General features: G+C 36.8%; 1 protein-coding gene across 1 annotated transcript; it reads right to left on the reverse strand.

Annotated features, from left to right (window-relative positions):
* Positions 1-3139: 3139 nt before the first annotated feature.
* On the reverse strand, positions 3140-14387 carry LOC107726325 (dual specificity mitogen-activated protein kinase kinase 2-like). The gene is made up of 12 exons (XM_016535871.1): positions 14033-14387; positions 13746-13956; positions 11123-11269; positions 10350-10427; positions 9143-9194; positions 8148-8272; positions 6654-6867; positions 5395-5447; positions 4961-5022; positions 4804-4849; positions 4207-4327; positions 3140-3816 (listed from the first exon to the last, which is right to left on the reverse strand). Exons 1-11 carry the CDS (start codon positions 14119-14121, stop codon positions 4217-4219), a joined length of 1188 nt encoding a protein of 395 aa, XP_016391357.1. The 5' UTR covers positions 14122-14387; the 3' UTR covers positions 3140-3816; positions 4207-4216.
* Positions 14388-14960: the final 573 nt, after the last annotated feature.

Consider the following 14960-nt stretch of genomic DNA (forward strand, 5'->3'; position numbering starts at 1 on the left):
TAGAATAAAGATAGTTCATAATGTCATACTGACTGTTATATTAGGATCACGTGTGATCAAGTGGACAGTTTTCTTACAGATTAAAAAACTGGCAACGTTTACCTGCCTTTGATTCAATGCAACGACTGAAAATCAGTTCTAAAATTCTAAAAACACCTGCATCTAATAATGTGCATTGCTTACATGAGTCCTTAATGCAAGTGAAAGAATGCATGAGAGAGAGAGAGACAGATGAGATGCAGTCGTCAGGGGAGCTCTAAACAACATCTCCGTCTCTCTCTGCATATGTGAAGTCACGGCTTGCCAAAATGGTAATATGACATCGTTTGGGTTTTTCAGCACATATGCTGCAGTTTCAGGCTTTGCCAAGACACCTAAACCCACTCGCTGGCGCTCGCGCTGAGGGTCAGACGGCAGCAGAAAACAAACACGCAAACACAAATAAGGCCTCAGGGGAACATCATTTATCATTATTTATTGAGTAATGCATCTAAGCAACTAAATAAATAATGTGGAAGGTCTGAACTTGATTCATATGAAAGCTGTTTCCGACACGGAATTAAAAAAAGGTCATTGCGACTTTTTATCTCATAATTTAGTTTTTGGTCTGAATTCTGACTTTACATTTCACAATTCTGTCTTCTTTTTCCCCACCAAATAACATTTTTTAATAACTTTTTCATCTCACAATTATGAGTTTATATCTTATATCTAAAACTGTGAGATGTAACACTTTAAATTTTTATTATATTTTTTTATTTCAAATTTACATCTAACAATTCAGACTTTTCTTATATCTCACAATTCAGACTTTTCTCTTTTAATTATGAGATTTTTTTTCTCTGAATTCTAAATTTGCATTTTGCAATTCTGTTTCCACCACAAAATCAAAATTAAAAAAAAAAGTAATTGCAACTTTTTTATCTCATAATTCTGACTTTCATCCTTGCAATTCTAAGTTTGCATTTTTTACATTTCATTTGTTTTTGTTGTTTCTTCCACAAAATAAATAAAAAAAACCTCACAATTCTGACTTTTTTTTTCCTCAGAACTGCAAGTTTATATCTTTATAAAAGTCAATATTTGTGAGATATGAACTCCATTGACTTGGTTTTGATTTTAGATTAAAATTTGAAAACAATGTCACACATTGAAAGAATCTTACAGCAGCGACGTCATAATATTTGCATGCTGAACCATGATTGGTCGTGATTTTTCTAAATGTCACAATTTTTTGCATGCATTATTTCCCTCAGAAAAGGCAAGTTTATTTTAAATAATTTCGTTTGGTCTGCATATTGGTCTTGATCAACCGTCCTTATTCAGAGGACAAAACAGCGAGGTTTGAATAACGGGTGCATGTGTCTCTCCTCATTCTGTTTTCATCAGCCCATCCCCCCGTTCTTGCAGATTAGAATTCATTAGCAATCAAAGAGCCTCTGTGGAACTCCTGTTCTTAATTACCCACTCATTTGCATTTTTGCATATTAATGACTGCAGAGTTTGCCGCCTGACTGCGGCAGTGAGCGAGGCTTTAAAGTCACCCCGTCTTTTTATTCTCACATGATGACTGCGGTGCAAATACCCCGAATCAGTGTGAAAACCAGACGCGCCCCATCACGACCCCACACACGGGTCACTAGTAAAAATCACTGACCGGGCCAAAACCTTCACGCTTTCACCCACAGATTTGCCACAGATGCTAGTAATAGTGAGAGTAAACAGCATGTTATTATGAGTTCATGAGTCATGCACTGCTCAGTATTTCTGTCCATTCACTGCAGAGCATCCATTGCTGAGACACTGATGCAGTGCTACATTTCTACAAACCTGATGAAGAAACAAACTCATCCTAATCTTGGACGACCTGATAGTGAGTGAATTTTCAGCCAATTTTAATTTTAAGATTAAATATTCCTTGAATAAAATAGGTTGCCTATTCTCCCACTATAGGCTTCCTTCTTAAGAAAACATTCTTACAACAGTAAGAATTATGTAAAAATATGTTTTCAAAGACTTATAAGAAAATGGACAAATGCATGTGTGAATGAACCAGAGACCTCAATAAAAGATTCATACTAGAAAATTCCACGGACAATTTTTGAAATACAGGAGTCAAAATATTCAATCATTATTGATGCTTGACTCACGTTCAGGGCGTTGGCTCAAAAACATGAAAATATTATGTTGAAAATCTAAGTAAATAAGCATGTTATTATCTGGAGATATGCAGCATCACTAACATCTGTTTAGTTGAATGTTCCTTGTGCAATTTAGACATTTGGCTTCAATTACTGGTTAAATGTGTCAAATATATCTATACTGCCGCCTGCTGGCTGACACAGGTGCCACATCCCTCACATCGCAACATGGCTAAAAATTCACATTGGCAAACTCTTACCATAAACTGGGTTTGAAGATGAACCGGTGTGATCTGGATCAGGAAATCACTACACTTTCTCTGAGGGACATTAATACAAACAATTATTAGACTTCCTCATTCAAGAATCAGTATTAACGCTGAACTTTTCAGATAAATCGGGTGAAAAATCCCACACTTACATTGAAGTCGTATCTAGAGAGCAGAAATCCCGAGGCTGCAGACAGTCTTGAACACCAAATACAAGCAAAGCACTAGAAAAACTATTTAGTAACTGCTAAGCAAACACCCTAGCATCATCATCAATCATTAATGACCAAATGTGAGCCTGGCGCACAAAAGCAGTCATAAGTAGCACAGGAATATTTGTAGCAATAGCCAAAAATACGTTGTATGGGTCAAAATTATCATAACAAACATACATCAATGGAAAGATTATTTATCCAATTTCCAAAAATTGACCATTATGACTGGTTTTGTGGTCCAGGGTCACAACTGACGAATCAGATTACATAAAAAAAAAAAAATGTTTAAAATATATACATATATAAAACATTTATCAATAAACAGAGCCCATTATACATACATGGAACAATGAAGATTTGTTTTTAAGTTACTGACTATGAAATGTCAAGTCTTTATTTTGAAAAAGATTGTGATGCCAAACGTGTTTGTAAAACTAAAATAGCACAGATTTGATATTAAGTCGCAACTGCTTCTCACTTCCATTTGAAACAACAACAACCCAGAATCAGTTCATCCCCTCTACAATCACTTTATTGAGTCTTTAAAGCAACAACTGTCTGTAGTTGATGTCTGTGTGAAACGCAAGAATGAACATACAACAAAATCAAAAGAAAAATAAATGAAAATTAGATTTTGCTTATTTTTAAGACCAGACTTTAAGCTTGTTTTCGCATTGTGACATTTTCAAGACAATTAACCAAAACTTCCTTTTTGTAATTTCAGCCATTTTTCATAATTATTTTTGTTGGTGAATTACATTACAGTAACTGTATTTTTGCGTACTACAGTACGAAATACTACTGCAAGTACTAGTAATGAAATGATAATGTAAAAATTAAAGGCAGTACAACAAATACTACCATACAGGACTTTACTTCATAATTCAATAATATTTCATTGGTTTTTTGGGGGGCAAATGCACTTTTTTGGCAAGACAAAGATCACCTGATGCAAGATCTTAAATTTCTTTCATCAAAATACTCGTTTCTTTGTTTTGAGCGTCAAATGTTCATGTTCTTGACTGGATCCATGAGATTCACCCATGAATATTGAAGTCAAAGTGTAAAATAAGCAGCTTTGCAGGTGTTCCATCAGATAGGCTGTAAACGTTTGTATTCTGTAGGGGAATCGTGTCTTGTGTGTGTGTGTGTGTGTGTGTGTGTGTGTGTGTGAGAGAGAGAGAGAGAGAGAGAGAGAGAGAGAGAGAGAGAGAGAGAGAGAGAGAGAGAGAGAGAGAGAGAGAGAGAGAGAGAGAGAGAGAGAGAGAGAGAGAGAGAGAGAGAGAGAGAGAGAGAGAGAGAGAGAGAGAGAGAGAGAGAGAGAGAGAGAGAGAGAGAGAGAGAGAGAGAGAGAGAGAGAGAGAGAGAGAGAGAGAGAGAGAGAGAGAGAGAGAGAGAGAGAGAGAGAGAGAGAGAGAGAGAGAGAGAGAGAGAGAGAGAGAGAGAGAGAGAGAGAGAGAGAGAGAGAGAGAGAGAGAGAGAGAGAGAGAGAGAGAGAGAGAGAGAGAGAGAGAGAGAGAGAGAGAGAGAGAGAGAGAGAGAGAGAGAGAGAGAGAGAGAGAGAGAGAGAGAGAGTGTGTGTGTGTGTGTGTCATTCAGCTGTTTGGGTGGGTGTGCTGGGCTGATTGAGCCCCACCGTTTTACACAACCATCCAGCGAAGTTCACCTCCTCCACCTCTGAGCGCTTAATAAACGTGTGATTCTGGAAAAGAGAGATCACACACACGTGTCACGACTGAGTCTGACTCCAACAACAGCCCAGTGAGATGCTATTCCAGTTTTAATTCATATTTTGAATTCGGTGTTATTTTTATATGTTCTGTTTAATCGGCAAGACTTGAGATTATCTAAACAGGTTTGATTGGATTGTGAAAAGTGGGACATGATATGGTTGGTTGATATTACATTCTGTAATAATAATAATAATAATAATAATAATAATAATAATAAGACAATGTAATTGGATTGTGAAAAGTGGGACATGATATGGTTGGTTGATATTACATTCTGTAATAATAATAATAATAATAATAATAATAATAATAATAATAATAATAATAATAATAATAATAATAATAATAAGACACTGTATGATCAAGCACATTTATCATAAAAGTAAACGGAGTCAATTTTGATTTTATATTGTTTTGCATGAAAACATAAGAAATGTGCTCTCACCATCAGCATCTTCAGGTCTGCTCGGTCTGCAGGGTTTTTAATCAGACTAGAAGACAAACGCAAAGAAAACAGCTGAAATTATGTCCCAAGATCTCAATTACGTGTGAAGACACACCAAAGATGTGCTGTATTTCACCTGTTGAGTAACAACACTCACCATTTGGTCACAAAGTCCTGGAAATCAGGAGTGAAGACACCATGAGGGAGTTTAGGGGGCGGCTGATAGATAACACACATATAAAATTCTTCATTCACACTTATACATCAATAATAACAGCATCAGATCTCTTTTTTTCAGTGATTTAAAGAGCCCTGCACTGGAAACTAGTGCTCTACACACTCAAAGTCGTTATGCATTTCTATATATGCATTTCTATATACATTTTTCTTAATATTGAGTCTATGATGACTGCCTGATTACTCTGGACGTTCATGCATTCAAAACTATTTTGAAATTTGTCATCAGCTCAGCCTGAATCTTCTATTAGTTTAGACACACAGACGTCAGCTTCAGGACAGTAGTTTTTATTAGATTGTATCCAGGCTTTCAATCTGAAACTTAAGCATGTGATTAAAGGAAAAGACTCTCACCTCATTGACTATATAATCCAGCAGCTCAAATATAGCCATGACGGGCCCGTGACCTGAAAGAGAACAGGACGCTCTATGAGTCACACCAGTTTACTGGTAACAGAGAGCAATGAGTAACTTCATGTTTATGTTCTTCCTAAACAACCGATACTACAGTGATCCGTGACCTTATACTGACACCTGCTGGCATTCAACATAATATTAAACGAGTAATTTTCATTGCTGTGAATTTACACTACCAGTAAAAAGTTTGGAATGAAGTTTTTTTTTAAGTTTTTGAAAGACGTCTTTTCTCTCAGCAGAGCTGCATTTATTTGATCAAAAATACAGTAAAAATACTAATAATGTGAAATATTATTAGAATTTAAAACAGCTGTTTTCTATGTGAATATCTGTTAAAATGTAATTTATTTCTGTGATGTGCAGCTGAATTTTCAGCATCATTCCTCCAGTCTTCAGTGTCACATGATCTTCAGAAATCATGATAATATGCTGATTTGCTGCTCAAGAAACATTTCTGATTATTATCAATGTTGAAAACAGTCGTGCTGCCCAATATTTTTGTGGAAACTGTGATATATTACCATTTAAAAGTTTGTTAAAAATAACATTGAAATTGATTTAAATACTTTTATTAATCAATGAAACATTAAATTGCTCAAAAGTGACAGTAAAGACATTGATAATGTAACAAGATTTCTATTTCAAATAAGTGCTTTTCTTCTGAACTTTCTATTCATCTGTGAATCCTGAAAAAAAAAATGTATCACGGTTTCCACAAAAATATTGGGCAGCACAAGTGTTTTCAACATTGATAATAATCAGAAATGTTTCTTGAGCAGAAAATCAGCATATTAGAATGATTTCTGAAGATCGTGTGACACTGAAGACTGGAGGAATGATGCTGAAAATACAGATTTGATCACAGTAATAAATTACAGTTTAACAGATATTCACATAGAAAACAGCGGTTTTAAATTGTAATAATATTTCACATTATTAGTATTTTTACTGTATTTTTCATCAAATAAATGCAACCTTGGTGAGCAGAAGAGACTTCTTTCAAAAACATTATAAAAAATCTTAAACATTTGATCAGTAGTGTAAAACTCGAAAGAATTTTTCTCATTTTTGCAGTTCCATCATGGTGACGGTAGTAGCACAGAAATTCCCCACAACTTCTTTAGGTTTCATCACAGCTAAATAAGAAAATGTCCACAAAGACTCTTATTGCCATCCATAAAGAAAGGCTTTCTCACCGCTGACGGGTCTGCCGGGGGCTCTGGGTCGAGCAGATGTACTGCGTGTCCCTGTCTCCCGAACATCCATCACTGCCCTGCCGAAGATGCCCTCCAGCTCCTTGGCGTCGGGTGGAGGAATGGGATAGCGGCCGATGGCCAGCTCCACCAGAGAGAGACCCATACTCCACACGTCTGACTGCACCGAGTAATGAGTGCCCTGCAACCTCTCCGGCTGCATGAATGCACACACACACAAATAACATGAATTCATGCAAACATATACTTAAACACAATCGGTGGGATTAAAGTTCCGTCGCTACGACGGATTTCCGTCAGTTAATAAAGACAGTCACTTGCTTCATTCCTGAATGATTCAGCTGTTGGAACGAATCAATTGAATGAATGATTCAGTGATAAAATCAGTGACTTGCCGCCACCTGCTGGCGGATTTAGTTTCATTTTTAGCGTATAATTTCAGTTATTTGAATCATATTTCTGTATTAAAAATTTTATATTTAAAACATTAATCTTCACATGAATTTAATTGCACTCATGCTACCTCTGAGCTAGAGGTCTACACGGAGGACCCGAGATCCGTACGGGTTCGGGGCTATATTTTAAATAGTCAGCCGGGTCCGGGTCGGGTCCCAATCTATTACTTCGGGTCCTGGGTCTGTTTAACATTGTGTGTAATACCCGAGTCGACTGGACTCGGAGAACACCCGGCTGTTATCAGAGTCAGTCAGCGCTGTGCGTGTGTTGTTTTGTAACTTTCAACTTGTAAAATTAGGATGAGAAAAGTGCGAGTCAGTAATTTGAAATAAGGTGGGAAAAAAAACCCCCACAAGCGACGTCATCAGAAGCAGGGTGGGCGGAGTTAATGCACACCCACGGTGATAATGGATACCTTCATGAGTGATGTGAGCACAGAGATGATAGCAAATAAGTAAAGCTAGCGTCAGCAGCCATGGCACTGGATGAGCAATCGTTATTATAATCCAAATGGGCAAACAGTCTAAATTATTATGCAAGTTGACTCGAGATACAAAAACTGCAAAGTCGCAATTGTCATTTGTCACCGTGACACACAGCCAGTCGGGTCTGTGTCTTCCCGGCCGGGTTCGGGTCCATCTTTCAAATAATTGACGGTCCGCGTCGGTTCCGGGTAGTACATTTTTGACATTTCTCGGTTCTGCACGGGCCCGGGTCCAACTTTCAAAGTAATAGACGGGTCCGGGTCGGTTCAGTGTAGCACATTTACGGGTCTCTTCGGGTTCGGGTACGAATTTTTGGACCCGTGTAGACCTCTACTCTGAGCTTCATTAAACGTCTGAAAATGTACCTACAAGCCACGTTTGTGTACTTCTGTGCCACCTCTGTAGTACAAATAAATTTTAAGGAATGAAGCAAGTGACTGTCTTTATGAACTGACGGAAATCTGTCGTAGCGACAGAACTTTAATCCCTGCAATCGTCACATCTAATCCTCTCTAAAACACCAGTGGAAACATACCGACATGTACGAGCGCGTTCCTACAAAAGAGTTGGCCATGGAGTCGATGAGCTGCCCGCTCACGCCAAAGTCACACAGTTTGATCTCCCCGCGGGAATTGACCAGAATATTTGAAGGTTTCACATCTGTGAACAAGAAAAATATATATTATTTTTGACAGATACTGACAGAATTTGACTGAATTATTTTAGCACATTCTAGACTTATTTCAGTTTTTAGTTTAGACGGGGCTTGACAGTGCACGCATTGCCCTCATATTTGTGACCAAAAATAGATGTGTAAAAACTGTACAATGTGTTTAGAAGCGTGTGTGCAAATAAAAGTCCCAGCAGGCCCTTAAAAAGTCTAAAACAAAACAATTTCATTACATTTAATGTCATAAAAGTTCTTAAACCTCTTAATTGGTACAACAAATGTCTTTTAATCGTTTAAAGAGGTCTTACATTTCGGGATGAAAAACAGAAATTATATTATTTCCTAATGTGACTTCATAGGCACAATAACTATAAATACACTGCAAAAAAGTTGCTGCCTAACATTTTTTTTTTTTAAGTACAATCAACTGTATAAGTAATTTAAACTTAAATTACATTAAACTGACTTAAAAACATAGGTTGAATCTTGTATAACTTATTTAAATTAGTTGAAAATTTTGACAAGTTAATGTTGTCATGACTTATTGATCATACAATTTTTACAGTGTACAGTATATATACATGTTTTAGACAGTTCTAAAATGTTTCCTTAAATTTGGCCTATAAATAATTGCATAATTATTAAGTTTGAAGCGGAGGTAACACCCAATGTACTTTTTTTGTGCTCTAATAAATTTAATTATTCTGCTTGTAAATGTCACCTTGTATATGTTTATTAAGGAAAAACACATTGTTTGATGAATTTTCATTGTTTTGTTTTTTTTATGTGTTCCTACGCATTTCAACTTACGAGCACATGTGCTCCTTGGGAAAAAAGTAAGGGTTAATTAATTTCTTTACCTCTGTGAATAATCTGGTGATTTTCTCGAAGGTAAGCGAGACCTCTTAAAACCTGTTTGAAGAAAAAAAGAAAGAAAAATACATTCTGAAATCTAATAAAAGGTATAAATGTTGTTCCAAAACCATATGAGTTGGGTTTTTGTGTGTGGAAACAACAGGGAAATTTCACAGAATGTCAAACTCATCTTTTTCCATATACAGGGTTTCTGCAGACATGAACAAGTTAAATTTAAGACTTTTTAAGACCTTTTTAATACCACCTTATATGAAAAAATGTGCACTCTGTAGGTGTTTTGAATGTTGTTTTTTGCGTCGTGAGAATATTGAGCAAAATAGCTCACTTGTCATGGTGTTATTTAAGACCAAAAATAATTAAGACCCATCGAATCCGAATTTAAGACATTTTAAGACTTTTTAAGGCCTTATATTAGGAAAACGTTATTTAAGACATTTTAAGACTTTTTAAGGACCCGCGGACACCCTGATATATCAACAGCATGAATGAAATTTGAGAACTTCAATGGAGATATTTCATTGTTTGGAAAAAGAGCAGCATGAACACTGCGCTAGACATCTCATTTTGCCTTTCACTGAATAAAGCAAGTCATGCAGATTTGGGAGGAACTATTGCTATAAAAAGAAAAGATTAAAAGTAAAAAATGTGACAACTGCAGATCATAATGTGCTTTAAGTACTATATTAGTGATGCACGAATACTTTTTCCAGAAAGAGTACGATACGCTGATACATTCACTTTTGGTACTTTCCAATAATGGTTACAGATACCAGTATCGGATACCTGAATCATATCATCTGGCTTAATTCATTGTATCAAATATATGTTTCCTTAAATTATTTTCACTCTTAATTATGCCTGTTAAAACATATTGCACAAGCTTCTATTACTTTCACTGCACATTCTACGGCTCTATTGTATTTGATCTTTCATTTAATGGCAGATCGCACATTTAGAGCTGCACCAGAGCAGCAGTACAGAAATCACATGACATTTTATTTAATAATGTAGAGAACCACTCTACATAAATCATGCAGCAGCTAATGTTTTTACTTACATATACAATTTAGTATTGTATAGGTGCACCATTAGTACACACACAAAAAAACGTGTGAAACATCTAAAACATTCTGAAGTTGGGCTTTTGTAATTGAACTCAGAGTTTTACATATTATTCGAGTAAACACTCACGGCTATGCTGACTTTTCCCAAGATCTCCTCTGGAATTCTGCGAGCCTCTTTCTGAACCTGATCCAAAGAGCCTCCGTCCTGACAACAAGGAGAAACACACAAAACCAATAACCACAATTAAGAGTTTTTAAAGGGCCCTCGTTGTGAAGTTTTGCATTCATGTTGTTTAGGCCATCTATATATGTTAGTGCAGGGTTTCCCAAACAGAACACATCAGAATAAGACACATACTAAAAAAATGAAATATTTTATTTATGTACCTGAATATCATGTCATTGTTAAACAACATCAGAGAGCCACAAGCATGTGTCAGTGTTGTTAAATTATGAAATTATTTACTTAAAATCTCAGAGGGACTTCTGGGCCCGTATTCACAAAACATTTGATCTTACTACTAAGAGTTCTTCTAAATAGCAGTAAAAGTTTTTAGCTAAGAGCTTTCTCTAAGGAACAAACTTTTACTAAGGAATAGAGAGAAGTCTTTAGCTAAGAGTAGGCAACCTCGTTGCTATGGATGATGTTAGCATGCTTACTAACTATGCACACAGTGATTGGCTCTGTCAGAGATTTATTCATAGAAATATTGTAGAGCAAAAATTTAGGAGTCCTAAATTTAGGACTGACACACCCATTATTTTTAAGATTTTCTCCTAAATCGGCAGGTTATGAGCTACTTTTAGCCTTACGATGTTTTGTGAATACGGGCCCAGGTATATATCTTAGCTCAATGGGGTTGGTCTGAAAAAAATTGGGAAAAAAGCCCCTAAACGTACCATGTTCTCCATACAGATGCTAATCTCCCCGTCGCTGTAAAACGCCCCGTAGAAACCCACGATGTACGGAGAGTTACACTCATGCAGGACCTGCAGCTCCCTGATGATCTGGTGCCTGAAGGCTGGCTTGATCTCCAGATGAATTAACTACAGAAACACAGAAAACACACACATGCAGCACACATAGGCGCCTAGTGGGGTATTTTCATTATGTCTATGGACAGCATCATTGTAGAAATCAACAGGGGACATTTATGATAGAATGACTGGAGATGGGATGATGCATTTTTTTGTAGTTTGGGTTTTTAAAATTGGTTTTGGGTTACATGATGGAAATTAAGTCTGTGGTTCACACAAGTTCAAGATATTTTGACGTTTTATTCTAGGACATAAAATCCACCAGTAATTTCTCATAATGATTTTTAAAGCTTTTACTTGTCTTGAAATAGGCGTTTGTTAACAACCGTCTAAATGGGACTATAGAGATTGTCAGGACATTAAACGTCACGCCGAACAGGTAAACTCATCCACTCACTAGATTGTGTTTATAATCACACTTTTGCAAACTATTCTGACTCAAACTTTCATGGAAAATGTTTTTAAGTAAAGACTGAAAGAGTTGTTGTGAAGTCATGCGACTGTTTATAGCCTACGTGTAGCTTTTTACTTCTGATGATTGTATTTAGGCTTCAAAAAGTTGTGTTCATTTGTGAAGATTATCATGACGAACAAAAACACGTAAGAATCGTAAACTTTTGGTCACAGAGCTGATTTTCTGCACTAATCCAGTGGGAAAATCCTATTGGATTTCTGGTGATGCGAACTTACAAAAATATCTCATCACTGCAGCGCTCTATACACTTATTGTGAAAGTCTAGCAGAACAGATAGAGGGTTTAAAAGCGGAAATGTGAAACTTATACTAAGAAATGCAATTATTTGAGTTGTTTTCTGAGATGTAGACATTTGTCTGGTTCATTCCGTGTGAAATCAACTAAATTTTAAGAAGCTTCCCCGGCTCAAATTTTTGATTTTGCATATATTTTTTCTGAAGAAAGATAGACATGTATAGTGATGAAAGCCAAAATATTAAATGTCATGGATGAATATTTACGGAGTAATCCAGTATTTTGTAGAGGGGGTCAAAATGGCAATTTTCACCTGAGATTCAGAGTCAAATTACAGGGGGTTAATTAATACTTCAGAAAGATGGCAGCATCATTATTTTAGTTTTACACAGAGATTGGTAGGTCTGTTAGTAAAATCTGTTGACTTTAGCAATCTTTGTTGCATTATGTGCCAATGGTGACCATTCAAAAATGGGGAAAGAGCACTTTTCAAATTTTTTCTCGAAAGTTTGCATGCCTGTAACTCAAGAAGTATTAAAGATATCTTAATGCCCTTTTAGATATTGGGTCTTAACAAACTTTCCTTTTGGCATCTTTATTTTTAAGGCCCTATATGGTTCGGTTCCAGAGATAATGGAATTTCAATATGGCTCCAGGAGTAAATCGTTAAACAGCTATGTTCTATGCAATTGTTTTAATAGAGGGAAACAAGATACAATTCTAATTTAAACATTATCTCTTCTTCAGACATTGTTGTTTGAATAAAATAAGAATCAGCTGCATACAAAGTGACCAAATCTGGTTTTCGACCACTGAAAATGGGTAATATTCAACAATCTGGACATTGAGCCTCATTGAGATCCCCATATCTTTGGGATTGAACGATGTAGGGCCTTGAAATGTAAGATTCCAAAAGAAAAGTTTATTAACAACTAGAATCTAAAATCATATTGCGATATCTTTAATACTTCCTGAGTTATAGGCATGCAAACTTTGGAAAAAGAATATTTATGGCACTAAGACAGGTATGTTCAATGCAGTTGTCCTGACAGAAGGAAACAAGATACATATCTAGTTTCAATATTACTTGTTCTTCAGATATTCCTCTTTAAAAGAAAAGAAGCATCATATTTTTGCAAACTGACCCACATTTGGTTTTTGGCCACTGAAAATGTGTACATTTGAACGATTTATTCCTGGAGCCATATTGAAATTCCAATATCTCTGGAACCGAACCATATAGGGCCTTAAAAATAAAGACGCCAAAAGGAAAGTTTGTTAAGACCCAATATCTAAAATGGCATTAAGATATCTTTAATACTTCTTGAGTTACAGGCATGCAAACTTTGGAGAAAAAACTTGAAAAGTGCTCTTTCCCCATTTTTGAATGGTCACCATTGGCACATAATGCAACAAAGATTGCTAAAGTCAACAGATTTTACTAACAGACCTACCAATCTCTGTGTAAAAATAAAATAACGATGCTGCCATCTTTCTGAAGTCATTTTTAACCCCCTGTAATTTGACTCTGAATCTCAGGTGAAAACTGCCATTTTGACCCCCATCTACAAAATAGTGGATTACTCAGTAAATATTCATCCATGAAATTTAATATTTTGGCTTTCATCACTATAAACGTCTATCTTTCTTCAGAAAAAATATTAGCAAAATCAAAAGTTTGAGCCGGGGACCTCTGGTTGAGTTGACATGGATGACTCTTCTGTCAAACTGAATGTTTCTGATGAAAATGGCAAATGAAAAATGTTGGCGACTCACCTTCCGGGCCATTACGAGGCCAGAGGGTTTGTGGCACACTTTATTAACCACACCTCCATTTCCAGCTCCCAGTTCACAGATATGCTGGAAATCATCATCTTTCAGCTCGCCCAGATTGGCTTTCTGCGTGAGAAAAGCTGCCAGACGCTTCTTCTGCTGCTCATCCAAATCCAGCTCTTCCAGCTTCTTCTGCAGGGTCTCAAGATTCGCTCTGAGATTACATAAAGAAAAAGATGTCAAGTGACATGCACACAATCTTCTCTTTCCAGGTTGGACTACATACTTACTCTGAAGCTGCATCGATGGATGTAGAGGTCGTCTGTGCCTCTCCGGATCCGGTTATAACTATGGGCTCTGGTCTCTTTTTCGGAGCCATGGCTGATGTTTGAAAAGGCTGAGGGGACCTTTAATCTAAGGCGAGCTCAGACTGCGCTTTACTGTATAATAACTCTGATTTACAGCTTGTCATCGAGCTGGCAAGTTCCCAGATCAGTCTATAAAAACTCCTCAACCTGTTTACTGTCCAGATCTGATCATAATTATATTTAAACACTAGGAGTATGAATGTCTGTACTGTGAGCTGACATTCACTTGAATTCACACTAATGTGATGCGGACTCTTATAACGTTACTATATAGAGATAACAATCAAGCCGTAAAATCACCTGTAACCTATAAACAACATGTGCTACTGTCGCTAACACACGACACCACACGTGTGCCTTAGCAAAAAGCACATTCACTTTATAAAACTAGCATAAATGAACTAGAAGTAATAAATAAAGACATTATTTTGATTTCTCGGTCCGCGCGACAGGATGCTGTTAGCTTGCTAGCATCGTTCCGAGTGTCTGCTGAGGTTTAAAGCGTCTGTCAGCGCTCACTGTCTCTCTCATGTAATGGTAAATGAGTTCCCGAGCTCCGTGGCGAGTGAAGCCGGTCCCGGTGAGCGGAATGTCCCGGTAGAGGAGGCTGAGGATGAGGAGGACGCGGTGAACTTCGGCCCAGCTGCTCTCCGCAGGTTACCGGAAACATCAGAGCGCAGATCCCGCGCCAACTCTCGCGAGATGAGAGAGGAACGCTCGCTAAAAGTTTATTTGGCATTTTATTAATATTTTATGTTGCTATTTTAATTTTGAACAATCTACCACGTTATTGTTGTTTCACTAATTGTGATTTAATACACTACCAGTCAAAAGCTTTTGGACAGTAAGA

Source organism: Sinocyclocheilus rhinocerous, unplaced genomic scaffold (genome assembly GCF_001515625.1).
Source record: "Sinocyclocheilus rhinocerous isolate Xijiao unplaced genomic scaffold, SAMN03320098_v1.1 scaffold1598, whole genome shotgun sequence".
Taxonomy (NCBI): Eukaryota; Metazoa; Chordata; class Actinopteri; order Cypriniformes; family Cyprinidae; genus Sinocyclocheilus; species Sinocyclocheilus rhinocerous.